At 45.3% G+C, this 27,137-nt stretch overlaps 2 protein-coding genes across 11 annotated transcripts in view; one reads left to right on the top strand and one right to left on the bottom strand.

The window, feature by feature from the left end:
- Positions 1 to 1,710: 1,710 nt before the first annotated feature.
- Positions 1,711 to 26,882, bottom strand: LOC128340887 (uncharacterized). 5 transcript variants are annotated; one of them, XM_053286682.1, is made up of 2 exons: positions 26,607 to 26,882; positions 1,711 to 3,758 (listed from the first exon to the last, which is right to left on the bottom strand). In XM_053286682.1, exon 2 carries the CDS (start codon positions 3,430 to 3,432, stop codon positions 1,711 to 1,713), a length of 1,722 nt encoding a protein of 573 aa, XP_053142657.1. In that variant the 5' UTR covers positions 3,433 to 3,758; positions 26,607 to 26,882. The 5 variants fall into 5 exon arrangements, with proteins under 5 accessions (XP_053142657.1, XP_053142660.1, XP_053142656.1 ...); XM_053286685.1 differs by having other exon boundaries at positions 1,711 to 3,755; XM_053286681.1 differs by lacking the exon at positions 26,607 to 26,882 and adding an exon at positions 19,203 to 19,428.
- OPN5 (opsin 5) overlaps positions 18,800 to 27,137 on the top strand; it is a 33,459-nt gene continuing 25,121 nt past the window's right edge. Inside the window, exons 1-3 of one of the 6 annotated variants that reach the window (XM_053286686.1) lie at positions 18,800 to 18,899; positions 20,869 to 20,966; positions 25,094 to 25,246. In XM_053286686.1, the coding sequence (XP_053142661.1) occupies positions 25,108 to 25,246 (139 nt within the window). In that variant the 5' untranslated portion in view covers positions 18,800 to 18,899; positions 20,869 to 20,966; positions 25,094 to 25,107. Of the gene's footprint in view, positions 18,900 to 20,472; positions 20,967 to 25,093; positions 25,247 to 25,957; positions 26,055 to 26,758; positions 27,062 to 27,137 lie in introns of those variants that run through there. The other 5 variants (XR_008314061.1, XM_053286690.1, XM_053286687.1 and 2 more) reach the window with 5 other exon arrangements.

The following is a 27,137-nucleotide window of genomic DNA, read 5'->3' as shown; positions in this document are numbered from 1 at the left end:
CGCTCCAAGCAGCTTGTCCACATCCTCAGGAGTCACAGACTGAAACCGATCCAGTCGAATCGCATAAGAGGAGTCGTTGGGCACCTCCAGCTCAGACATCAAATTAATTGTGGAGTCTCCATCTAGGTTGGCCTGAATCCGAGAGATTTTATCTGTGAAAATCTTTAAACATGTCACAGTGGTAATAAGAATTCCTGGGTGGGCCAGCCTTGAAAACCTGACTCCAGGAATCACTGCCCTGACATATGTTATCTTTGCAGCAATCTCATCGGGTTGCCCAGGTTATGGTGCCACCACAATTGCATGTGCTTGTGAACATACTGCTTCATCGAATAACTTTGTGCCCATCTTGCCATCCTGTCTCCTTTTTCTTCTGAGTGCCAGAGCAGGGATCAAGAGACACAGTGGGAAGCAGGCATCCCTCAACGTGACTTCTCCCTTTGACAGGCTTAGAAGCTTGGGATGGGACAATGTGGTGTTCCTGTTGCCGAGTGTGGAGGAACTCTTACTCCCACCTGTGTCATACCGAGTGTGGAGGAACCACAGCTTTCACCAGCCCTGTGATAGCCATGCTTAACCGCTGCCACCAAGGAGACTTCTTTTTTTACACAGAGCTGGGCCTACTAAAACAGCCCTACACCTTTGCAAACAAACAAAACAAAACAATATCCTCTGTAGGATGGAAAGGCCTTAGGCATGAAGTGGAGACAACCAAACAGCTTCATGTGTTTAACCGCAACAAAAAAGTTTACTTTGGAAAAATTGGGTCAATTTTAAAACCTTAGCTTTAGTTTCTTACAGAACAGTTACAAGAGCATAAAGAAAGAAATAAAAGGGTTGGGGGAAATGCATTCACTAACCCTAACTTAAACTGGTCCCTAACCCAGAGTCTTCTGCAGTTACCTGGCTTGTTTCTTCTACAGCTTCAGGTCTTAGTCACTTGTACAGGGCTGGACTGGGGGCACTGAGAGGGTGGTGGAAAGTATGTGGGGAGGGGCCAGGTTTTGAGCAGAGTGGGTAATTAAGGGTGGGAGTTGGGCACAGGGGTGGTGGTGGGGCGCTCCAGGTGGGGCGGGGCAGGTGGGGCACACCAGAAATATGCCCTGTTGCCCTAAGGGCAGTCTGAGCCTACTTCTCACGACCAATCAGAAGGAGAGGAGGCGGGGCTCTCCAGACAGGGAGAGGGGGACAGGGGAGCCGTGCATGCTGACTTTGGTGTGGCATATATACTGTAAATATTGGGTTTTGCTATAAATCTTTAAATCTTGAAGGAATTATGTGGCAATACTGATATGACTGTCTCAGTAGATAAAAGATACCTAAGTTGCAAGATTTAAGGTAGTCTATTGTTGCGTTAAGATATTTTTGCTCTGTCGCAATACAGTTGGTTTGTTAATCTTTATGAAGGGAAAAGATGCTACACAGTTAATATGATCAATTCCGCAATACTTTCCCCATTTCAGTCTGTGATTAGCCTTTCTCTGTGAGGTTTTAATTTATATGAAAAGGGTTTTCTTTTGAGAACTTCAGTTTGTGCAAAAATGTGACCAAATTCAGTGAGACCATGAAAGTTCATTAAGAAGTTAGAAGTGAAGAAGCTAAAAAAAAGGAAACACACATTGACACACCTGTTGTGAGTTAGCCAAGAGGGGACTTACCTCCCCACCCTGGTTTGGGTCTCTTGGTTAGGTAATTTGCCAGACACCAGTATCAGAATTTCAAATCAAACTTTATTGCAATAACACAGAGCTCAAAGGGAAGGCGGCCGCCCCGATTTTGGGGGGCTACCTCCTTATATAGCATGCTGTTTTGCTCCTTCATCTCGGCTATCTCTTCTCTGGTCAGCATGACGAGACCAGGAGACACGTGGTCCCCAAATCTTGCCTTAGGGATCATAGACAACAGATTACAGCAACACTGAAAGCAACAGCATCCCATTAGCGCTTGTGAAACAATGATTATAATACTTATCACAAGATTTCGAAGCCACGAGAGATTTGGCAACCAAGAAAAGAAACTTTTCCACCACCACCCCTCTTTCTCTATGACTAGAGTTTTTGTAACCTCCCGCAGTTCCTTCAGCTTCTTTTCAAGAGGGGCTTTGTTGTCTGTGATGTTAAAGCAACATAACCCTTCAAAATGTTCACAACCATAATTATTTTTTAACAGTAAGTAATCAATGGCCACCCGGTTCTGCAGAACCCCTGTTCTAACTTGGTCCAGCAATTCCATCAAAAGGGCAATAGCCTCTGAGGTCTTATTTACTGTCTGCTGTAAAAGACATGCTAGCCCATTTATTAACTGGTGCAGTTGGATGTTGGAGCCTGGCAGTCCCACGATTGAGGAGGCTAGGGCAATGTACTCAGCAGGGGTCAGCAGGCGAGGCATGTAAGCCACGACTCCCTCACACTCCTCCTTGCCCAAGTCTCCTCTAGTCCTATGGGGCTGTGCAAGAATCCTCTGTATAGACTCTCGGGAGGGCAAGGCTGCGAGAGAAGTCAGGCGCCCGAGGGCACATGGCCCCCCTTGACTATAGGCAGGGATATAGGTATAAGCCTGGTGTCCACACAGCAAGAAAAAACCCAATGGCAAATACACATCAAACAGGGAGGAATGAAGATTTTGAATCCTGGAACAATTTAAAGAAAAAGGCACTTCTGGGTTGTTCAAATCTGGCCCTCCCCTACGAGGATCTTCTGGCAATGTGTGGTTGGATAGCAGCAGGCATTTAGTGGGGTTTTGAGCGTTTCCCAATGTACCTACTTGGGCTTTTCTTTGGTTGGTGTGGGGATTTGGCCTGGATGGCCCTAGGGCTGAAGCACTGATGTTCTCCACTCCCCCCTGGATAAAACCACCCTCCCGCAGGAGGTCCTCGGGGGAACCAGGCAGACCATACATGCAGGTTGCGTAAGTCTCTCCCACTGAAAGGGTGTGAGCTACACAGAAATCAGAAGTATTTAAGGCAGTGGCTGCAATTTCTAAAAAGAAATGATGTTTGAGGGAGTACTGGAATTCCTCCAGTTGTGCTCCCTCCGTTCCTGGTGGAGTAGAAGTGGGCAAAACAGTGGGGGAATGAACAACCAATTTCCACTCGAGTGACAGTTTTTTCTTATTGGGGACAGGGTCTCCCGCCCTCCCCCCTTTGTCAGCCAGCCAATCCACCACCCACTTTCTCATGGTGGAAACAGGGGAAAGACAGACAAAGACATTTGGGCGAGTTAATTCAAGAATGAGTTCATCACGAGTGCAGGATCCCTGGCTGGGGCGGTGGATGTATTTGATAATTCTTCTCATTTCAGACTTACGAAGGGAGTCTCTGATCTTGTCTTTGGGACATTGGCACTTGTACAGGATTCTCGCCCAGGGTCTCACCGCCCCTGCACTCCCCATGCAAATGATAACCAGAACCAGTCCCCAGTACAGGCGACTCATCCTGGGGGTCGAACAGACAGGCTATATTCCAGTGTTCAGAGTTTTTCTGTCTCCTCAGCGTGATAGGGGGCACCACGGGGCTCTGGTCCACAACGGCAGGCTTCATGTGGACATGATGTATCCACGCACTCCTCTCCGCGACCTTCACAGCTGTATGGGTAACCAGAAGCACTTGGTAAGGCCCGTCCCAAAGCGGCTGGAGTGGAGAGTCTTTTCGAAAATTCCGGATCCAGACCCAGGAACCCGGTTTGAAGGGGTGCAGGTTGCAGTCCAGCGGCACGGCTTGCTGCAACGCCCCAGTCTTCTGGAGATGGTGAACCCGTCTACTGAGAGAAAGAAGATAAGCATGCAAATTATCATCCCCCCCTGTAGGGACAGTGATCTGGGGTCGAGGCCCCGGGTGGTGCAGGGCGGATGCCCAAACAACATTTCATAAGGTGAGAGACCACAGTCTCTTCGTGGTCTGGTTCTCAGGGTGAATAACACAATGGGCAAGACCTGAGGCCACCTCAACTGAGTCTCCTGACACAGTTTTCCCAATAATGTTTTGATTTCCCTGTTGGAGCGCTCTACTCCACCCGAGCTTTCCGGATGGTTCGGCGTGTGGAAATTGCAGGTGACCCCAAAAGCCGAGTAAAGTTCCTGAAGAATTTTGGCAGTAAAGTGAGCTCCACGGTCTGCGTCGAGAGTGACTGGAAGCCCAAATCGAGGCACCAGGTCCTTCATCAGGGCCCGCAAGACCACTGCTGCAGTGGCCTGGGCGGCCGGGAACGCCTCAATCCAGTGGGTCAACTGATCCCGGATCACTAGAACATACCGGTAACCCTGTGCTGGAGGCAATTGAATAAAGTCAAGTTGCAAACGTTCAAAGGGAAGGGTAGCCCACGGGCGCCCCCCTTTGTGAATCCTTGGTCTTGAGGAGGCGTTAAAAGCCTGACAAGTTGAACAGAGTTTTGAGATTTTAGAGGCTTCGGTATAAACCCCTGGGGCAAACCATTTGGCCTGCACCGCATTTGCCATCGCTTGAGTTCCACAATGGCCCTTTGAATGGAGTTGCTGACATAACACTCGAAGGAGGGCTCTGGGCGCTATGGGACGACCATCAAGAACAACCCAAAACTCTCCCTCCTTTTTAGCCTCATACAGTCTCTCCCAAGCAGGGGGCTCGCTGTCCATCACAAAGGACAAATAGGGTTGTTCTGGAGCCACGGTGAACAATGGGGCAAAAACAGAAAGTTCTTTCTGCTGCTGTGCTGCCCACTTAGCAGCAGCATCTGCAAAAGCATTTCCCCGGGTCACCCTCGAGTCATCAGTCTGGTGAGCAGGGCAGTGCACCACTGCAATCTTCTGGGGCAGCAGGATAGCATCTAATAAGTTCAGAACTAATTCTGAGTGGGCAATTTTCTGTCCAGAGGAGGTGAGGAAGCCTCTTTGCTTCCACAAGGCCCCCGTTGCGTGGCAAATCCCAAAGCCATACTTACTATCAGTAAAAATGGTTACAGTCTTACCTTTTGCATGCTTGCAAGCTTCAGACAGGGCGATCAGCTCTGCTGCCTGGGCCCCTAGGGAAGGAGGCAAACTCTCGGCCCACACTATCTCGAACAGGGAAACCACTGCTGCCCCGGTGTACCTGATTCCTTCCTTCATGTAAGAGGATCCGTCAGTGAACAGTTCCAAGTCTGGGTTTTCCAGTGGGACGTCTGTGAGATCCGGCCTCGGCGTCTCCACCGTCTGTATAACCTGCACACAATCGTGATGTTCCGCAATTTCTTCCCCAGGAATAGGCAAGAGGGTGGCAGGGTTCAGAGTGTTGCATCTTCTGATAGTAACGTTTGGGGAGGCTAGGAGTTCCACCTCATAACTAGCAAGTCTTTGGTGGGTAAAAGCCTGAGTTTGGCACTTTAATAAGATAGCAGAGACTTCATGAGGGACCCATACAAGGAGGGGGTAGCCCATGACTAAGTCCTTGGAGCGCTGGACCAACAATACAGTAGCCGCCTGGGCCCTTAGACAGCCCACTGCCCCCTTCGCCACTGGGTTCAACTGTACAGAATAATAAGCCACGGGTCGCTGTCTACCCCCGAAGGTTTGAGTTAGGACTCCCGAAGCGACTCCTCCCTTTTCAAGTACATAGAGGGAGAATGGTTTTAAGTAATTTGGCAGTGCTAGGGCAGGGGCCGATGCCAGCACCTGTTTAACTTGCGTCAGCGCCTGAGCCAAGTCCTCTCTGGGTTCCACTTGGTTGGGCATTTCTTTGGTGGTAAGGGCAAGGAAAGGTTTGGTCAACTCACCAAAGGCTGGGATCCATGGTCTGCAGAACCCCAGTGTTCCCAGAAGAGCTCGTACCTGTCGCTTGGTGGCTGGAACAGGCAGGCGAAGTATGGCACTTATCCGATCCTGGGATATTTCTCGGGTGCCTGGACCTATAATATAACCCTGATACTGGACTTCGGGTAAGCAAAATTGCAGTTTTTGAGGTGAAGCTTTATGCCCTCTGTCTGCCAGACCACGGAGCAGTGTAAGGGAGTCAACACGGCAAGTTTCTTCGCTCGGCGATGCCACCAACAGGTCATCAATATATTGCACCAACGTGGAACCTCCTGAAAATGTAATGCCCACCAAATCCCTGGCCAAAATTTGGGAAAATAACGTGGAACTTTCACAGTAACCCATTGGTAGCCTTGTTGTGCAAAGCTGATGATCTTTCCATTGAAATGCAAACAAATATTGGGATTCAGGGGCTATAGGAATGCCAAAAAACGCAGCGCACAAGTCCACTACCGAAAAACAGGTGGCTTCATGAGGAATTCCGGTAATGATGGTAGCAGGGTTGGGTACCACTTGGTGCCTGGGAATTACATATTGATTTATTGCCCTCAGGTCCTGTACAAACCGGTAGACTGGCTTTCCCTCAGAGACCAATTTAGCCTTCCGGACAGGCAGGATGGGTGAATTGCAGGGGACTCACATGGGACTAGGACCCCTTGTGTCATATAGGCATCAATTAACTTTTGAATAGAGTCTATTGCTTCCCTTGGCAAGGGATATTGGGGAGTGCAAGGTGGAGGTCCCTCTTTTGTGTAGATGAGAACAGGGGTGGCTGACTTTAGAAGTCCCACATCTGTTGAGGACCATCCCCATAATGAATTTGGAACTTCCCCCAGGACTGCAGGGAGCTGAAAGTCAAAGTCATCTAAAGCTTTGGGGGCGAGCAGAGAGGGCAACAGGTACTGTAGGTTGGATGGGATGGTTAGTTTTAAACCGTCTGGACTACAGTGGATGGTGGCTCTCAGTTTACAAAGGAGATCCCTTCCAAACAAGTTCACAGGTGAATGTTCGGTTAGTAAAAAAGAATGTTGCATCGATAAAGGCCCCACGGTGATTACCAAAGTATCAGTTTCTACAACATCAAAACCCTTTCCTCCCACTCCCACAATACGCTTATTTCCCATCACTTCATAGGGTACCTGTGAGGATTTTACTGCTAGAAGGGACTTAGAAGCCCCAGTGTCCAGTAGACACGAATATTTTGTCCCTTGAATCTCAATATCCACATAAGGTTCCCCATTTTCCCCTGACTGGTCAATCGGTATACAAGCTGCCTCCAACACAATTTCCCCTTTGTCCTCCTCCCCCTCTAGTCATTGATCCTGGTTCAAACGATACTCATCCTTTTCATCAAGTGCTGGATACTGCTGTAGCGGCGGTGGTGGAGGGCCTGGGGTGAAGTTACGATGTGGTTGTCCTCGGGACACTTGGCGGCTGGGGTAATACTGTGGGCTGAAGGTTGAGGTGTTTTTTCCCGACTCTCCACGCTGCCGAAGCCTGCAGTCCCACTTAAAATGACCCGGCTTGTTGCAATAGAAACAAACGGGGGGGGGGGTTTTGACTTACAGCTGGTTTTTGTCCTCGTCTTGACTCGTTCCGACCCCGGGGTCCTTGATTTATTGCCTGAAAAGAACTAACCAACAATTTTAAATCTTCCTTCCTCTCTTTCCGCTTATCCTCCTTCTCCTTCTTAGCCACTTCTTCCCTTCTGCTTTCAAAAACATACATGGCTATAGCCCTTATTTCTCCCATGGGCTTACTGTTCCAGCCTGGGCACGACTTCTTGAAAAAATTCTGAATGTCTGGGGCTGCTTGATTTATGAATGCTGCCGCTATAGCCCTCAAGTCTTTTTCATTTTCAGCATCCAGTTGAGCGTATGTCAAAGCCCCCTCACACAACCGAATAAAAAATGCATCTGGATTTTCTTCAGGCAATTGAGTAATAGCATGAAATTTTCCCCAATTTATGGGCTTTTTTGCAGTTTCTTCCAAGGCTTTTAACAATGTAGTCTTAGCGTTTTCAAACATGGTCCAATCTGCATCATTATTATAGTCCCAGTTTGGGGATTCTCTCGGCCACGCCTGGGCGTTTCCTGGGGCTCCCTCAATTTTTTGGCAGTTGGCATAAACTTTTTGCCTCTCATCTGGACTTAAAAGAGCCTCTAAGAGTTCGGTTATGTCCTCCCACGTGGGATTATGGCTCCGAATAATGGTCCTGATACGCTTTAGAACCTGCTGTGGGTCCTTTTGGAATGACGGAGTTGTCTGTTGCCAGATCACTAGGTCCCCCGGGGCAAACGGTGTGTGAACCCACCTGGGCATTGGAGGGTTGTTTGCTCCCCTGTGCACAAATTGAACCCTCAGAGGGGCCATTAAGGCTTCTGGGGTTGACAGAGGAGGCTCAACTGACACCGCCGATGGGGAACTCTCGATCCCATAAGGCGGTGGCTAAGGAGCAGGTGGAGTCGAGGGACATTTGCCATCCGATAATTCTGCCCAACAATACCAGTAATCCATCTGCCTAGGCGCCAAGTTCTCTAGCCTGGTCCTCAAGAGTTTTAAACGACAGTAATTGAGCGTGCCCCACTGTGGCCAAATTTTATTTCCCGAGTCGTCCACGTAGCGTTGCCACACTGAGTTTAGAGATATGGCTCGGCTCTTGGACATACCCGTCTGGATTGGGAGCCTTCCCGAGTCCCATGCCTGCAGGAATTTCCATAAGGGTGTTCCAGGTGGAATCTTACTTCCCCCAGACCCCATTTTCCTTCCCTACCTGTGATACCGGTATCCCTTGGCTTTCCCTTTCGGGCAGGACGTCCTATCGACGTTCCAAGACCTCACTCACCTGCAACTCCGTGGTACCACGACTTGTTCCTCCTTTTCTTTTCAAATTTCGATATGGGGACTGTTTTTGATAGTCTGAAAGTGGTGTACCTCCAAAGGCGACCTCTTTACAGCCCAGATGTGCCCAGAGACTCACCGACTGAACACCTATGGAGACAAAGGTCTTCGGTGCCGGCTGGTGGACGTTGTGGAGTCCCGGGGCAGTCGTGGGCGACCAAGAGGTCCCAGCGGAGTCGCAAAATTTGTTGTGAGTTAGCCAAGAGGGGACTTACCTCCCCACCCTGGTTCGGGTCTCTTGGTTAGGTAATTTGCCAGACACCACTATCAGAATTTCAAATCAAACTTTATTGCAATAACACAGAGCTCAAAGGGAAGGCGGCCACCCCGATTTGGGGGGGCTACCTCCTTATATAGCATGCTGTTTTACAATTTATTTTTGCACCTGCGCAGTTTAGTTCTACTGGTTTCTATATCTATATATGGTTATACATTTGGTTCTACAAGCCTTGATTTGCTGAGATGATTCTTCATGTTTCTCCCCCCTCCCCTTTTCCTGAGGAAGGGCATGCCTATCTCTACCCTTTTCTTGTTCTCTTATTTAATCCCTGCGAAACAATGAAAGTGCTAACATCTAATGTAGATTTCTAAGAAACCAGCTAATGCAGAATGCTAATTAGTCTGCTAATATAGACTAGGCTAGGAAAGCAGTTGGTGTTCAAAATATGGAAGAACTCTGCATGCAATTTCCTTCACTTCCTTTTCTAACTTTACTCGGGGTAAAGTCCCAGCAGCACCACATACCTCTAACCCAGAAGTGGCAGAAACAGGAAGAAGAAATATGGCTCTGATCCAGAGACAGTCACATGCTGCTCTTGTGCTGCTGCTGCTGCTGCTGCTACCTAGTAGCCTGTAGCAGTGAGTGAGAATGTCTGTCCACACTGCAAAACAGATGGCAACTGCACCTCCATCCACACCCTGCACTCCTGATAGGGATTGCTTTGTATGCTTTGCACACTTGTAAGTATGGTTCCCATTCCAAAAGGGGAATGTAGGGTGGCCAGAACCTAAGGGGTATACTCGTGGGTCAAATGGGCCATAAGCCAGAATTTGGCTTTTAAAAAGCCAAATCTGGCCACCTAGTCAATGCACCTGTGGATGCATTTATTAATTGATCACATTTTATCCTGCCCTTTCTCCACAGAGAAGACAAACCAGAGTACTCCTTTATAGAGTACGTACAATGTGGGATTCATGCCACAAACTGGCTTAGATGGCTTTAAAAGGGGGTTCGACAAAGTTGTGGAGGACAAGGCTATCAGTGGCTATTGGTCATCATGATGACTATAAGATCTCTCCGGGAGCAAAGGCGGGAGAGGGATGTTGCCTTCGTCTCCTGCTTGCAGGCTTCACCAGAGGCGTTGGGCTGGTCACTGTGGGAAATGAGAGGCTACACTATTTATTTACTTGTTTAAAATATTTGTATCCCTCCCCTCCAGTACAATACTGCTCAAGACAATACTACCCACAAAGACAACAAAACAGATAAAACATACAATTAATAAAATTCAGTTAAAAACTAGACCAATATAAAAACCAAATGTAGAGATGAAAAACCTCCTGAAAACAGTTGGAAAATAAAAGCCTCTTTAAAAAATGGGTTTTCAAGTGTTTCTTAAAAACTCTGAGGGAGGGAGCATTGTCCGGGAGGACTTTCCAAAGCTGAGGGGCCACAACCAAAAGGCCCTGTCCCTGGTCCCTGTCAACCAGTTCTCAGATAATGGTCGGGCCACAAACAGGACCTGTGATGTAGAACAGAGAGCCCTGGCAGATACATATGAGTGTATACCCATTAGGTAGGCCTTCAGGTCAGAGCTGCTGGCCAGGGGGAGAATATAACCTACCATATCAAGCTTGGAGGTGCCAGGCAGCCCAGCGAGGGAGGTGCCACTCCACCTGCCTGCACCTCCTTCTCATCATTGCCACTGCAAGGAGGCCAGCAGAGTGCTGGTTTTGAGCTTCCTCCATGGGAAGGTCAGCACTCTTGCTGGTCACTACCTTCAATACACTTCCACTCCAGTGCTTCGTTTCAAAGGAGAAATGGGAGACTGGAGTGGAGGAAGACGACGACACTGCTGTGGAAGGTAGGCCCCCCACAGGAAATAGGGGGAAAGAAAAGAGGTCATGCAGGCACACAAACTGTGCTGGGTAGAAATAGCTGTCAGGTGTAGGGATGTGCACAGACTGGTTTGGCGCTCCTTTTATGGAGCGCTGAACCGGTTCAAAAGTCTGAGCCAGTTAAGAAGTGTGTGTGTGTGTGTGTGTGTGTGTTTGGGGGTCCTTTAAGGGGCAGGGAGGGTGCCCTTACCTGCCCCACTACTTTCCCCCCACCAGCGCTCTCTCCCCAAAACTGCTGGCACGGGGCTGCATCGTACTTTCTTGCAGCCCTGGTCAGCGTCGTACCAGAAGTGGCCAATGTGCATGAGCATGCATAGGGCCATATAGGGGCAGCTCAAGGGCATAGTTTATAATGTCATCCACCCTGATTCAAGATGGCAGACACGTTAACATCTGAGGTGCAAGTGGGAACCAATTTGGACCCAATTTGGTACAGTTGTAGGGACACACAGGGACACCTCAAACTCATAGTTTGTGATGATGTCATGCAATTCAAAATGATGGATGCATGGACGTTTGAGGTGCAAGTGGGCTAACCTGTGAACTGTCTAACTGATTTGGACCACATTTAGTCCAGTTGTAGAGAAAGTGAAAGGAATGTAGGCAGATTAGTTCTTACTAGAATACACTTGTTTGGTATTCAGAGGCCCCTCATAATGTGAAGCCCTAAGCAACAGCTTATTTAGTTTGTGCCTAAATTTGGCACTGCTTCCAGCTTTAGAAAGTGGTCTGGGACAGAAAGATGGGGTGGTAGCAGAAAAAGCTGCTTAACATGCTTTACACACCAGGGAGTGGGGGAAGCAGCCTATTGCAGAGTTGCCAATAAATTGGAAGGGGGCCTATTTCACACAGAGTGGACTGAGCCCAGAAAATCCTGTTGGTACCCCTGCTTTGATGTTATTCAGCAGGGTCTTCTCATGTTCTAGTATTATAGCCAGTATAGCTAAAATGAGTGGTTTCAACATTTTGCCATTTTAAGCCCGGAATATCCTATAGGAGGAAAATCTACACTGTCTGTCCAATCTCCCTGAAAGTGTGCAGACAAGTAACACCACTCTTCCAAATCTGATTGGATGGATTAGTTTGGATGTAAAATGGCAGCTGTTTAAGAAATGACCCATAAAATCTAGAAAACAAGTGTTGCCTCTGGTTTTTTGCCACCAGGTAACTTATTTTATACTAGTTATTAGAATCAAAGAAAATTGTTACTAAAGTACTGCTTTGTATTTCCTTTGCATTGGTTTCCTGAAGACTTTGCAGCATTTGCAACCAAAGTTGGCTCTTGTTTGTAGTTCAGCCCAAGTAGTTATTTTTATTTTGTAATATTTCTCTTTTTTCCAGTCAGAGTCTTTGTAGCATTAGCATATGCTAATACGAGGAGGACCATCTTTCAGAAAAGGGCAGGTAGGGACTGTCTTTCTCTCAGAGTCTGAAAGATGGAGTGCCATTCTGCTGCCCATCTTCTCATATCACAGTCTCCCAATGATGGGAAAAACTATACCAAATGAATGTGGTCATGCTCTTTAAAAGGCTCTTCAAAAGGCCCTTTCTCCCTTTGGGTTATGGCTACTGCGCTGCTAAGTAATGGCTGTTTTACTCTGCCCTGTGTCCCTAGGAGAGATATTCCCAACGATATAAAAATCAGCTTTTAATGCCCAGTCAACCAATGAATGCGAGAGACATGGATAGGAATACTGTATACTAACTGATCTCCCCCCAGAAGTACCATCATTTTGTGTTATATGGAGAGAGATGATGGGGGATTTTAAAAAATTAAATTTTAAAAAAAACCACTTTTATTTATTAAAGGCAGAACATCACATAATAGAATATCACAGAATGCATAATCTCATACACTAGCTTCCTAGAGATTCGGTCTCAATTATTAGTATAGATGTTACCAATCCAAAACATTAACCCAAACAAATCTGAGCCTTTTATGAATCACACACATCTTTCCATATCTGATTATAACAAGCAGGCAATACTTTTACTATAAATTTCTTTGATAAAGATATTAAATCTTGCCACATCGCACAGAAAGAATCTGGTTTTGATTGTCCTGTTCGAAGATGCAACAAATGGGTTAATTTGTCCGCTGTAGCTATAAACCAAAGCTTATTGTGCCATTCACTTAAATATAATATTCCGTGCTTCCAATTTTTAGTTATCGCTATACGCCATTCTAGCCACAATCAGCATATAAATCATTATTCTCTTCAATAAATATTTCCAACCATGCTAGTTGAGGATCTATTTTAATTTCCTGATTAATGATTTTACTCATTTCTGCAAACACCAAACTCCAAAAGGTTCTAATCCTTGGACACATCAACCATAGCTGAAAATATGTGCCGTTCACATTACAGTTGTTCCAACAGAGCATAGATTTATTTTTAGTAATATATGCCAGTTTCACAAGAGTCATGTACCATCTATAATTTATTATAAGATAATTTTCTCTAATTTGAGCAGAGGATTATATTATAGGTGAAGAAAGACAAATCTTATTCCAATCCCCTTCATCTATGACCGTTTGTAAATAAATTCCCCAAACTGATTTTAATCCATTCAATAGAGGGCTCTTATAGCATAAAGAATAGCATGAATACAAAAAAGCATAAAGTTTGAATGTTAGCCCTTTAGCAGTTGTTAAACAGCACAGGGGAAAGAATGGAACCTTGTGAACCCCATAGCATAACTGCCAAGGGGTGAGCAGTAGTCCCGCAACACCACCACTTTTCCCTCTACAGCATACGCATGTGCACGCACTCACACATTTTCTGATGTTCGCTCAGGTTGAATCAGGAAGGCCCCACTCAGTCTGAATGCAGGTGGACACACACTGCCCAGAACAAAACTCATTCCGCACACAGATGAGAAAAATTGAGAGATGAGCACCACCTATTGGAAATGGGTCTCCAGGTAGGAGCAAAACTGCCTCTAACACCCAACTTGGCCAGCCTATCCAGTGTCAATGGAATCAAAATCCATCAAAATAATTAACAGGATTGCACTCCCCCATCCCTCTCTCAGCACCGGTCATCCCACAGGGTGACCAAAGCAGTTTCTGTTCCAAAGCTGGGCCTGAAGCCTGATTGAAATGGATCTAGACAGTTCATTTCCTCCAAGAGTGCCTGGAGCTGGTCAGCCAACACGTGCTCAAGCATCTTGCCCAGGAAGGGAATATTGGCCACAGGCCTATAGTTGTTTGTAGGGACGTGCAATTCGGCTTGATTTAAAGCCAGTTTGCCCTCAAGATGACTTGGCCCAAAGGCTTACCCTTGGAATGTGGGAGCTGTTCTGACAGGGGGGGGCACGAGTCGAACCAAGCCCCCACTTTGCAAGCTGCCTCGATGGGGATACTTGTAAAGGGGGATTTGTCAAGGACTCCCTATTACAAGTAAAGGGTTAAAATGCAGGAGGGGAGGGCCAGGAGAAAACCTTTTATTACGTTTTAAATCCAAGCCAAGAATTTTAGCTGTGGTGGTGAGGACAGGGGATGGTGGAGGCAGCAGCGGGAGCTCCTTCCACCCACCCACCTACCCACCCACCTCCCAAATGACCCTAGGGGCTGCCTGTTTAGGGCCTCTGCACATGGACCATTTTAGCTGTAATGTGTATCAGACTTACCCCCCACACTGTGTCAGATTACACCATCGCACTCATCCCAACTCCACAACATGGTGGAAAACAAACAAAAATCCTGTGAATGACGAGGGGGTGGGGGAAGAAGCAGTGAGTGAAGGAATGAGGTACACGCAGCAAGTGAAGGGGCAGGGAGACAAGCAGTGAGCAAAGCGAGGAGAAGTGGAAAGCAAAGCCGTCAGCAAAGCGGTGGGGGGAAGAAGTGGCAGGCAAAGGGAAGGAGGGGTACTCCAGATTTACTTTACTTAAAACTTTTCTTTACAAGTTTTGGATTCTACCTGGCTATGCCACTGCTCTCTATATGACTATCTTCAATGCTTTTCAAAACAACTGTATGTTTGTTTATTGCCAGATTGTGTTCTCTTGCTACTCAGGCAAGATTGAGTCCAAGCAGGTGTGCAGAGGCCATAAACAGGAGGCCATATGGCTGCCAGTCATTTGAGAGGCTGGTGGGCGGGTGGAAGGAGCCACCTCCATTGTCGCCACCTCTGTCATCCCCCGCCCCACCGCTGTGGCCATCCCAGGCCCAAAGCGGGTCACCAGGGTCATTTGGGAGGCTGGTGAGTGGATGAAAGCAGCTCCTGCCACCACCTCTGTCACTACCGCTGAATGCATGCTTGGCCCGAAGTGGAATCCTTGCCGGATTCCCCTTTACAAGTATCCCTGTCAAACCCCTCAAGCCGGCTTGATGGCCAGGCCAGACCAGACCAAGACCGAGCTCCTGGGGGCAGCTACATCCCAAGTTGTTTACATCCTCTGGGTCCAGACTGGATTTCTTTAGGAGTGGTCGAATAATATCTTCCTTTAGTGGTGCTGGGACCACTCCCTCTTTCAATGAGGCATTTAGAACCTGCTGGACCCAGCTAAATTCCCTTCCTATTAGAGTTAATAAGCCATGAAAGGCAAGGGTCAAGCATGCATGTGGTCAGCCTAACTCGACTAAACACCTTGTCCACATCCTTAGGAACCAAAAATTGAAGCTCCTCCAGGAAAAACTAGATCAGGTGTTAATCTGGACACCATTCCCAATGACCCTGCATCAGCTGTAGAGTCCAACTCATGGCAAATGTGAGTGATTTCACCCTCAAAGTGCTTTGTAAGTGTGTCACAGCGTGCTACTGAGGGTTCTAACACCTCTTGCCTGGGGCCAGATTTCAAAAGGCCCTGCACCACCACGATATGATGTATCAATATCTTTTTTTTTTTTTTTTTACATTTAGTAAGCTGTCTTTTGGCTGCTTGGATATTTTGTTGAGAAGAGGAAAAAAAGAACACAGTAGTACTAGCAAGTGTAACCAAGTAAGATTGAAATCTGAAATTTTTTCTTTTATCTGTTCCAAGGAAACCATTACTGTATCTCTCTCTCTCTCTGACCCAATTATACCCTCCAAATATTCCCACACAGAAAGGATGGTCTACAACTAATATAAATGGTGAAATGGAGGGGGATAGACAAGATTGCCATTCTCTCCAAATCTCCATAGTTGACCTTAAAAATGGATTAGTAGTATTAATGCACTTTTTAATAAGGTCAGCATCAAATGGTGAGTTTTTATTTTTTTTAAAAATCACCATGATGTTCCGAGGAGAACAATAACTTAGATTCTTTATTGGCTACCATTCCCACAATATTTCGCAGCTGTGAAGCTTGGTAATATACATTAAGGTTGGGGATACCCAGTCCACTATCATCTGACATCATCGTATCATCGTATACAACACATTACGAGAAATACTAGGCTTTTTATTTGCATGTATAACGGTCAGAAACATCAAATATTTATATACTGCTTTTCAACAAAAGTTTCCAAAGCTGTTTACATAGAGAAATCATAAATTAAAAAAAAAAGATTGTTATACATAAAAATATTTTTGACACCTTTGGATTGAAGATTATAAACTAGTTGGAAGAATCTGAAATAGATACAACTTGGGTAATAAAGACATCTTAACAACAGCTATACCAAGAAAGCTGAAAATTTCATCAACTAATTCTTCTTTTAATATACTTTACTAGTGTTTTTAAGCCCGTTATAATAACGGGCGCTAGGTTCCCCCCCTTTATTTCTTCTTCCTTTCTCTTGCCCTTTCCCCCCCTCGCTCTGCTCAGCGCGCACTGCATCGATCAGCTTTCGAGCCACCTCCCCCACCGCCGCGCACGTGCACTCACGCTCGTTCGCCTGCCCTCAACTCGTTACTTATTCAGAGCGGGCTCTGCCTGCTGGAACGGGGAGCGTGCCTGGAGAAAGTGGGTGGGTCGTGCAGGGAGGAGAGCAGCCTGGGCACCTGCCCGGGAAACCGCGGCGTCGCGAGGCTTGTAAAGCTTAACGTCCAGAGAGCAGTCCGAGCCCCATGCGCACCTACTTGGAAGTAAAGCCACAGTGCTCGGTGAGGCTTCAGGTAAATGTGTGCTCAGGCAGGCTGTGTGTCTTCCAGGGCAGCTTGAGCCACAGTGCTTCTCATGTTAGCATGTTAGCATAGAGGGTTATTACTTTAAAGTGAAAAGAGAGACACTGCAAAGCATATAGGCTGTAAGAGGCAGCAACAGGATGTTTGATACAATCGATCCTCTTCCCTCCCGCCTCCCAGAGTGCTGGCCAGATTGCTGCCGCCGACCCCGCCATCTTTCCCTTCCCACTGTCCGGCCACGCCGGCCCCGCTGCCGCCATTGCTCCTCTCGTGGCGGGCCGGGTGCGCTGTCGTTGCCTCTGGGCTCCTGGTCGGGTGGTGAGTGCCCTGCCGCCATCAGTGCCGCCCGCACCCGCCGTCTTCCCCTTGGCCCCGGCGTCCAACTTTCCCAGCCCAGTGTCCTCTTCCCTCCCGCCTCCCATAGTGCTGCCTCCGCCAGCCAGATTGCTGCCCGCCCGGTCCCGGTGTCCTCTTCCCTCCCGCCTCCCAGAGTGCCAGCCAGATTGCTGCTGCCGACCCCGCCGTCTTTCCCTTCCCGGTGTCCGTCCCCGTTGGCCAGAGTGCTGCCCACCCCCGCAGAAAATCTTCCTCCGGGTGGACAGAGGCGGCAGCAATAGAACTGGCCAGCATGGCTGCCTGGTGTCAGCAGTCCTGTCTCCCTTGGGCTGTTCTGGGCCTGCGCTTCGCGCAGGCCCAGAACAGCCCAGGGAGACAGGGACGCAGACGCCAACGTTCCAAGGCCACGGACACTCACTTAGCCTTTTATTATATAGGATGACTGGCACATAATTCAATTTATTTAACATTGATAATTTAGGAGAAATTTTAACTCCCAATAGTTACTTCTGGTACCTGAAGTATGCCAACCAGGGAAATTATTTTTTATTTAGCTTTTAAATCCATACTGAAACTTAACTCAGATTTTTGGTAACTGATTGATAGACCTCATACATTTTTGAAAGCTAACAGCACTTCTTGAACTATCAGTATTGCTTGCAAAAGTTCTGAAAGAATTAAAGCCACATCATCTGCAAAAAGGCTAATTAAATGCTCCCCACCATTAATCTTCAAACCTTTAATATACCAGTCATCTCTATTTCTTTTACATGACCCCCACCGCACATTAAGGTCATCTGAGGAGGTCCATCTCCAGTTACCACCGGTTTGTTTGCTGGCGACTCAGAGGCGGGCCTTCTCTGTAGCTGCTCCCGGGTTGTGGAATGCACTCTCAGCAGAAATTCACAATCTTAATTCCTTACTGACCTTCAAGAGAGCCCTTAAAACCCATCTGTTTGGCCTGGCCTTTCAGGTTTTTAATTAGTTTTAATTGTTTTAATGCTAACCTGGTTTTCAGGGTTTTAATTGTTCTGATAGTTTAATTGTTTTTAAGATGTTTTTAATTGGTGTTTATATTTATATTTCTGTTTTAATTGTTATTGGTTTTAATGGTTTCTGTTTTTAATTGTAAACTGCCCTGAGCCATTTCAGAAGGGCGGTATAAAAATCGAATATATTATTATTATTATTATTATTATTATTATTATTAGAGCTAAAGGTTCCATTGCTAATATGAATAATAATGGTGAAAGCGGGCAACCCTGCTTAGTGCCTCTATTATAAAATATTCTGAATTCCAAGAATTGATCCAAATGGAAGCTACAATCCATAGGTCTCAAAGTTAATGAATTATTTTGAAATGTTTTCCCTTGCAGTTTTCCCAGCAGTATTTTTTTGTTGGTGAAAGTAAACAGAATGTGTCATTGTTGAATTATTGATAAGCTCTTTTTTCATTTTTTGTTCCCTATTTGCAAAAGTAAGCCACCTAATGGTGCAGTGGGGAAATGACTTGACTAGTGACAGAGGCGTATCTAGGGAAAATAGCACCTAGGGCAAGCACTGAAATTGCGCCCCCTGTCCAAACATCTGATACCCATCTTTCAGATAACTTCACCATACTATCAGCTCAAAAATACAAGTCAAGCTCGTTAATCTTTTAATATTTCAAAAACTATTTAGCAGTGGACATAGCCAGACCAAAAAATGCTGGAAAACTACAAATTTCAGTATGCTGGGGCTCATGAAATACCCAAATACTATGTGGAAGTGTACTTAGAAAAGTAAACAGAAGTGCCTGTCTAATTCCCTACTATGCACTGTAGCATCACTATTACATAGGTTTTAAAAATAAATGGAGAATTTGACTTTTCCCAGATACTCTGAAAATAATTAAAGGATATGTATGTAGAGTAAACTGTGTCACTGCTTGGAATATATTTCAGAAAGACAGTTAAAATGAAAGAAAGAGCAAGAAACTCCCAGTGGGCCTTAATACTAAGGATTTCACACTGATTCAAAGACAAACTCACCATTCCCCCTCCCCTGCTGGCCTCTTAATTCACCGCTGCAGCCCGTCACGGGCTTATTTTCGGAGCTGTTCGGGCCTGCAAAGATCAGCGTTGTGGCCATGTTGGAGGCTGCAGCACATGCTCAAATGGCCTCTATGAGGCCTGGAAAGGCCAAGGGCCTCACAGGGACCATTTGAGCACGTGCGGTGGCCATTTTAAAATTATTATTTTTTAAAAAATGGCTCCTGAAAACAAAATGGCCACCATGCATGCTCAAATGGCCTCTGCAGGCCTGGCATGGCCTAGGGCAGGCCTGCTTAACTTAGGCCCCCCCAGCTGTTTTTGGACTACAACTCCCATAATTCCCAACCACTGTAGCCAATAGCCAGGGATTATGGGAGTTGTAGGCCAACATCTGCAGGAGAGCCGAAGTTGAGCAGGCCTGGCCTAGGGCCTCGCAGAGCCCATTTGAGCATGCGCAGTGGCCATTTGTTTTTGGCGGCCATTAAAAAAAAAAATCCGAGGTCCAAAAGTCTGTTTTAATCTTCCATTTGGAATTATGATTTTTATTCCCAGGAGCCTGCAGAGTCACATGGCTCAAGTTCCTGGAATTTTACATGCGACTAGTTATGAGGATGCTATGGAACATTAGTCTGTCTGCAGATATGAAAGGGAGAATGACTGCAGGGAGCATTTCTAGCTAATGTCTTATATTTCAGCAATCTTATCACCTCTGGGGGCTAGGAGGCTGTTAAACAGTCAAAGCTATGCACTGATTTTTCATAGGGTAAATTCAAACGGTGAGGAGTTTGCACTGCCAGACGGTTCCTCTTGCTAATGCCATCAGTGATTTAAGATATTTTCCCTTGATCTGTAGTTCAAAAATTTAATCTGACCTCTGTTTCCCATAAGAGATGGAAAAACCTGAAATATAACTCATTAAAGAAAAGAATTGAGCAAATAATGTCCATTGTTGTCCAAGGGAGCAGCTTACAACTAGGTTTTAGTTTATTTTACAGTTGCATGTAAAATTCCAGGAACTTGAGCCATGTGACTCTACAGGCTCCTGGGAATAAAAATCATAATTCCAAATGGAAGATTAAAACAGACTTTTGGACCTAGGAAATGTGAATATTTCCTCCAGTAATTCTTGAGCTTGATTTAACATAGCAGGCATGGTGGTTTTCAAAACTGTATTCACTTTTGAACATTAATAGGAACTGGCAGCAACAATGAATGTTACTTTTTATGTCTAGAGTTTTCCTTCCTATTAATGTGGCATCACATATTTATAGTGGGGTTGTTGGGTGTGTGTGTGTTTTTTTAAAGATTAATAATGAATCCTTACAAAAGGCATTGGTTACAAACAAAATACAGTGCCAAGGATAGTCCTGACTTAAGCACATGACTCCCAGCATCCAGGATTGTTTGTTTCCTCCCCCTTGAAGGTGTCATTGGTTCTTAAGGAAGCTGCCGGGAGTTCCCAAGGGGGTTGGATGCTCTAAAAAATGAGAGAGCTCCATGTGATAAATGCCAAGATCTCAAGCAGTACATGAGAGTGAGGAAAGGGAGGGAAGAGGCAGCAAGCAAGTGGAAAAAACAGCAGAGCTCTGAGAGTGAGGAAGCCCTAAAGTCAATCATCCTTTCATATTTTTTCACTTCCTTCTGCCACACTTCCGATGCCAAGAACACTTTTCTGGATGTACTGTAATTGAAGAATTGGTTCTGATCTGGACATCGTGCAGAGTTTTGGAAGGAATGTACTACGCAATGCTCAAAGCTGAGGTACTTCCAATTTTTTGTATAACGGTTAATGAAATTGTTTTGTATAACGGTTAATGAAAGTTTTGCTCAGAGTATAAATATGTGCAGTTTCTATGAATGTGTGTCCATAACTAATTCATTATCGGGGTACTTTTAAGATCAGTATGTTATCTTGTTGGGTAACATTTGACTTCACAAGAGAGTTCTTAATTTAAGGAGGAATGTTTAAGGAGGAACTTTAACCAAGTTCTCTGCCCCTGGATTTCTCCAGAAGTACAATTTCAAACTGAGCTTTCTGAAGTTAAGTATTCTTACTTTTTTATTAATGGCTCTTTAAACTTGTACAGTAGAATTGGTGTTTCATATTGAGATATATATAAACTTGACTTGTCAAAGCATAATTTCAAAGTATAAGCACAGTCCACTGAAATTCTGGGTCTCATGAAAGGTTTCATGAGAAAGGTGGAGAAATTCCAGAAACCTGCACAGCATCTTTAAAAGAAGATGCTGAGATTAAAATGAATTTCCTTGTAAATAAAGACAGTAGTGACCCTAGATTGCTAGGGTTAACACTTCCGTAACCTCTTGTATTATATATCACACATATGTGTATTTTAAATATATTTAAAACTCAAAATGTTTGGTTTATGCCATCTTCTATCTAATGAGTTGGGGGGCACTTTTAGTTTACTGTGATCTTCTTTGCTTTCTGTCCATGCTGTTTGCTGAAGAGCTAAATAACGATAAAGTAGGCACACTCTAGCAAAAGCAAAACCAGATGCAATAAAAGACACCACCTTTCCTATTTTGTGTATCAATTTATACTATAAATGCACCAGAATGTTATTGATCTTTTAGATTTGGTATCTGATCAGCAACCTCATTGTAGTTTGAAAGCTTGTGGCAAAATTCAAATTCAGATTAGTCTAATAAGGATTGTCCTGTTTTTACCTATTCTGCCATTTATAGCAATCAACTACAAGACAAGTTATATATCAACTCTGTCTTGTAATATGCAGCAAGAATCTACTGATCTAATTTATCAGCCTTCAACTGGTGGGTTGTAATTCACTAGTCAATTGTGCCCTAAATTGAAGAGCAGGATCCTGCAAATATCCCCACATCACTTTCTTTCTTTTCGGTTACTTTTTTTTTTTATAAGATGGAGAGAGGAACAAGGGAGAACAGGAAGAGGAAAAATCTGTCTCTATACAAAGAGAGAATGAGAGAAAGAAAGAAAAAGACAGATGCAATGCAAAATTAAGTACTGGTGGCCCTCACCTGCTGTTTTGGCACACGTGATTTTGCATATAGCACTTAGCAATAGCAATAGCACTTACATTTATATACCGCTCTATAGCTGGAAGCTCTCTAAGCAGTTTTACAATGATTTAGCATATTGCCCCCAACATTCTGGGTACTCATTTTACCGACCTCGGAAGGATGGAAGGCTGAGTCAACCTTGAGCCCCTGGTCAGGATCAAACTTGCAACCTTCTGGTTACAGGGCAGCAGTTTTACCACTGCGCCACCAGGGGCTCTTCTACTCTTATGTGGTAGTGCATTTGCTGCACATGCTTAAGGGTTGTGAGAAGAGTTTGGAAGACGACAGTGAAGTGCTTTGGTCTGCATGTTTAAAGTTTTTGGTGCTTCTAAAAGCCATTTGGGGTAGCATTTGGTATATTTCGGAAGCCATTAGGAGCCTTCAGGAGCAATCCAGAGCTTTTGGAGCCTTATTTGAACCATTCTTGTGGAGCTCTTTGGAACCATTTTCTGGAGCCCCTTGCAGCATTGTACTGCCCTTGTAAGATGCTAATTATCATGTTTATAAATTTAATTTTACTGAAATGTTATTTTTAATTAAAAATTTCAAATTAAAATTAATTTTGATAATTACAGTATTTAATTTAATTTGCAATTAAAATTCAATTTACATTAAAAATTGATTTTGATTATCTGTTGAAAACCGATTCTCCCCTCACTCCTTGATTCTCACACACTCTTCTGTGTGTGTTTACTTGAATTGGATTCAGTTTTGTGCTGCCTCTTTGGCCAACCTACCAACCAATCAGGCCAAGGGACTTGTGCTGCTAAGTGCTGAACTTCAACAGTGGGGTGAGGAAATATCATGATTATGCTTTACTGGAAAAGCTGGGGGGGGGCATTGCTGGAGAGTGGGAGAGCTGAGGTGGCCAAGGAACAGTCCTGCGTCCCATCCTTATTTCTGCTTTTATCCTGGCTTTTTGGTCATTTTCCTGGGCTCTGGAACCTAATCCCCCAATTCCCATTGACCAGGTTTCGTTGTCTGTGGTTGTAGGTCAGAACGGAACCCCTGTGAATAACGAGGGCCACCTGTATCTCCCATGTCTGAAAGTTGGGGTTGAAGGTGGGTGGCAAGTCTGCAGAAGTTGCTGAACAGTGGCAGCAGAAGATAACCCATTGCTGCTAATATCAACTTTCCCAGCAGCTTTGCTGTGTAAGCAAGTCAAGGCACTGAACTTCTGTGGAATGGGATTCATAAAATCATTATACCACCAAAACTTAAATCACAGGGCTGTTCTTGGACTTGCTTAATTATTTAATCTGAGAAGGGAATACAGGCTTGCCATTCAGCAAACACATTCTTCTCCTTCCTAGGTTTTCTCCATATCCTGGTAAAAGCATGGAAGTATGCTTGTAGGCACATAGCCATGTATACACAGTGCTACTCTTGCTTGCTGGACCCAGCAATAGTAAACTAGACTTGGTGGAGACTGATTGGAGCAGTATAGGAATATATCAACAAAGTTTTCTAGTAAGAACTAATCAGCCTACTTTCCTTTCACTGTCTCTACAACTGGACTAAATTTGGTGCAAATTGAGGTCCACAAATTAGATCTCTTGCACCTCAAATGTTCATGCATCCACCATCTTGCATTGGGGTGGTTGTCATCATTACAAACTACACCATTGAGGTGTCCCTGTGTGTCACTCGCTACAATTGTACAAAATTTGGTTCAAATTGGTTAGACAGTCCTCAAGTTAGTGCACTTATGCCTCAAAAGTTCTCATGTCCACCAACTTGGATCGGGGTGGATGGCATCACAAACTACACCATTGGGGCATCCCTATGTGTCCATACAGCTCTAGCAAATTTGGTTCAAATCTGTTACTGTCCACAAGTTAGCCCACTTGCACCTCAAAAATTTACGTGTCCACCATCTTGAATTGGGTTGGATGACATCATCACAAACTACGCCATTGAGGTGGCCCTACAACTGATTTGGTTCATATTGGTCCAGGCATTGTGAAGTTGATAGGGGGGGACGGACGGACGGATGGACACACACACACACAGAGCTGCGTGATCTCATAAGCCTAAACCCTATTTTGCCAACCCAATGTAAAAGCAGTTGTAAAAGCACAAAAGAGCTGGCTAGCCTAGATGCTGGCAACTGAGTCCCAAGGGACACATAGGAGGCCATAATATTGTAACTGAAGTTAAATGAGTATCTTTGATGAAGTCAACCCACATAGTATTTCTAGTATTCTATGAGGTCATTCACACAGTCAAAAACTGTGTTCTACCTGGGTTCGGGAGCTGTGTGCGCTCCCAAGTTCTCATGTCCACCAACATGAGTTGTGTGGAAGCAAAATAAGAGGAGAACCTGGGTAGAAGGGATTGTTTGGAAGCAAGATAGGAGGAAAACCTGGGTAGCTTTTCGTCCTACCTTGCTTCCATACAGTCACTTCTAGCCAGGTTTTCCTCTTACCTTACTTCCACACAAACAAAAACTGGGAGCGCACACAGCTCCCAAACCCAGGTAGAACACAGTTTTTGGCTGTGTGAATGACCTCTATTTGTTTATACATCTTGTCGGTACATGTTGGCTGAATTATCTGATGACTGCATGTCTCATTCACTGATTTTCAAAGAGAATTTGGCTTGCTTTTAAAAATTCAGATGAAGATTTATTTCCTTCTGTTCCTATTATGTAACACGACACTTTGATTTTGAAAGCAGAGAGCCTAGATTCTATCCTGAATGTTTCTAGATTCTAAGAAATAAGAATAGGGAAGAGTTCCTATTACCTAGAATCTTTACGAATAAATCAGGTTTTAAAAATTGTAACATCATGCCAGGTTGATTAATATTATTTTGTTTTTCAGACACTAAGTTCTACATGATGAGAATGGACTCAAACCAAAGTATCTCATCCCAAGATGACTATCTTCCTCACCAGCAGCAAGATGAAGATGCTTTTACATCAAAACTCTCCAAAGAAGCTGACATCGTAGCTGGATTTTATTTATTGGTAATTGGTAAGAGTCACAAAGGCTTCCAGTGAGCTTACACTGTTGTGCTATCTCTGGATATCAACTAAGGAGCTAGAGGCATCTGGTTAAAGTGATACAACACTGAAAATAAAGTGTTAGTTTAAAAGACTGTTGCTGCATCGTAACCCAAAGGTTCATAGAAAGTTGCAATCAATGTTCATAGAGTGAGGGAAATCTTGTGGGGATGAAGGAAGAGGGTTTCCCCGCCACTTAAAAAAACAACAGGAGGTTTCTCTAGAAAAAGAGAAAGAGGCTGGTAATATCTGAGCTTTACCAGCAATACTTCCTGTTAGGGATGTGCATGGACCAGGTCTAGGCCTTTTTGGCAGCAGGGGTGTTACCTTTAAGGAGTAGGGAGGGTGCTCTTCCCCCCTCCCTGCCACGTTTCCCCTGCTAATATTGTAGTGAAAACTGCTGGTGTGGGGCAGCAGCGTATCTCCTTGCTGCCCCAGCCAGCTTCAGACTGGAAGTGGCCAGTGCACATGCGCATGCACACCTGCCACTTCTGGTCCGAAGCTGGCTGGGGCAGCAAGGAGGCACACCATTTCCTCGCACCAGTGGCTTTCACAACAACGCTGGAAGGAGAAACACTGGGGTGGGGAATGAGCACCCACCCTGCTCCTTAAAGGTAACCCCGCCCCCTGAACCGGGCAAACACTAGATTGTCTGAACTGGTTCGGCAGTCCGTAAAAGGACTGCTGAAGCGGTTCATGCACATCCCTACTTCCTGTTCCTATAAATACATAGTGATGCCAAAAGTTATGCTGAATAGAGACTCTCCTACAGTTACAATGTATTATGCTTTTCTGATCTCACTTTTTCTCTCAGGCCTATTTTAAGCATGATGCTGGACACCCTGCAGATGTAGCATCCGTGTGGCAGGCATCTTGTTTAAGCCAGGTCACAATGACTATGTGATTATTAGTACACCAAGTAGCCATGGAGAGGGGCTATGCTGGAATATTGTTTCTGCCTAGCCATCAAGGGCTATGAAATCTAGATGAAACATGATGCCAGCTCTTGGAACACTGTGCAGTGGTATTGTATGTTCACAGATCCTCACCCACTGTGCCTACCACACAGACTAAGAGATACTTCATCTAGGCTCCAAGCGGGAGGAAGTGTGTTCCTGGCCTTTCTTGAACCCAGAATTACAGGAAAGGGACAGGGGTCCCTTTGGGAAAGGGACAGGGGTCCATCCATCTTATATTTATTTATTATGTCTTTGTGTAAACTGCTCTGAGCCATTTTTGGAAGGGCAGAATAGAAATCAAATCAAATAAATAAAATAATAAATGAATAACCAAAGCATTACAAAATAGTGAATGCCGGGATGCCACCCTACCTGGTAGCCTGCGTGGCCCTGTGGAGTCCAGCAGAGAGCACAGCATTTCTCCTTTGGAGTGTCTATCTTCCCCCAAAGGGTGCAGGGGTGAAATGGTTCCAGGCTGGTTGGGTTGAAGCAGGGAACAGCTCCAGTGAGGCAGCCATATTGGGCATGGCAGGAAGTGGGACCAGGGAAGGGGTTGGGCTTGGAGCAGGTTTTAAACCCTGTCAGCTCCCTACTGTGGCATTTAAAGCCCAGGCAGCTAATGAGGAGGGCTGCTCTTGAGCATGGGAGTTGGAAGTTCTCCTGGAGAGGGAACCAGCTGGATGCAGCAAGCCTGGGGTAGGGCTGAGGTGATGAAGCAACCTTCTCCCCTGGCCTACTCTGAGGCTGGCATTGTCTGTTCCCATCCTGTAATTCTGGGTTCAAGAAAGGCCAGGAACACACTTCCTCCCGCTTGGAGCCTTACATTGGTGAATGCAATTGTATTAAAATTGAAAAATAATCATGTATATAGGTTGGAGTGTGTGTCTGTGTGTGTCTGTGTGA

Source organism: Hemicordylus capensis, chromosome 1 (assembly GCF_027244095.1).
Source record: "Hemicordylus capensis ecotype Gifberg chromosome 1, rHemCap1.1.pri, whole genome shotgun sequence".
Classification (NCBI taxonomy): domain Eukaryota; kingdom Metazoa; phylum Chordata; class Lepidosauria; order Squamata; family Cordylidae; genus Hemicordylus; species Hemicordylus capensis.
Note: the sequence above shows the minus strand (reverse complement) of the source record. Positions and strands in the feature narration are given on the sequence as shown.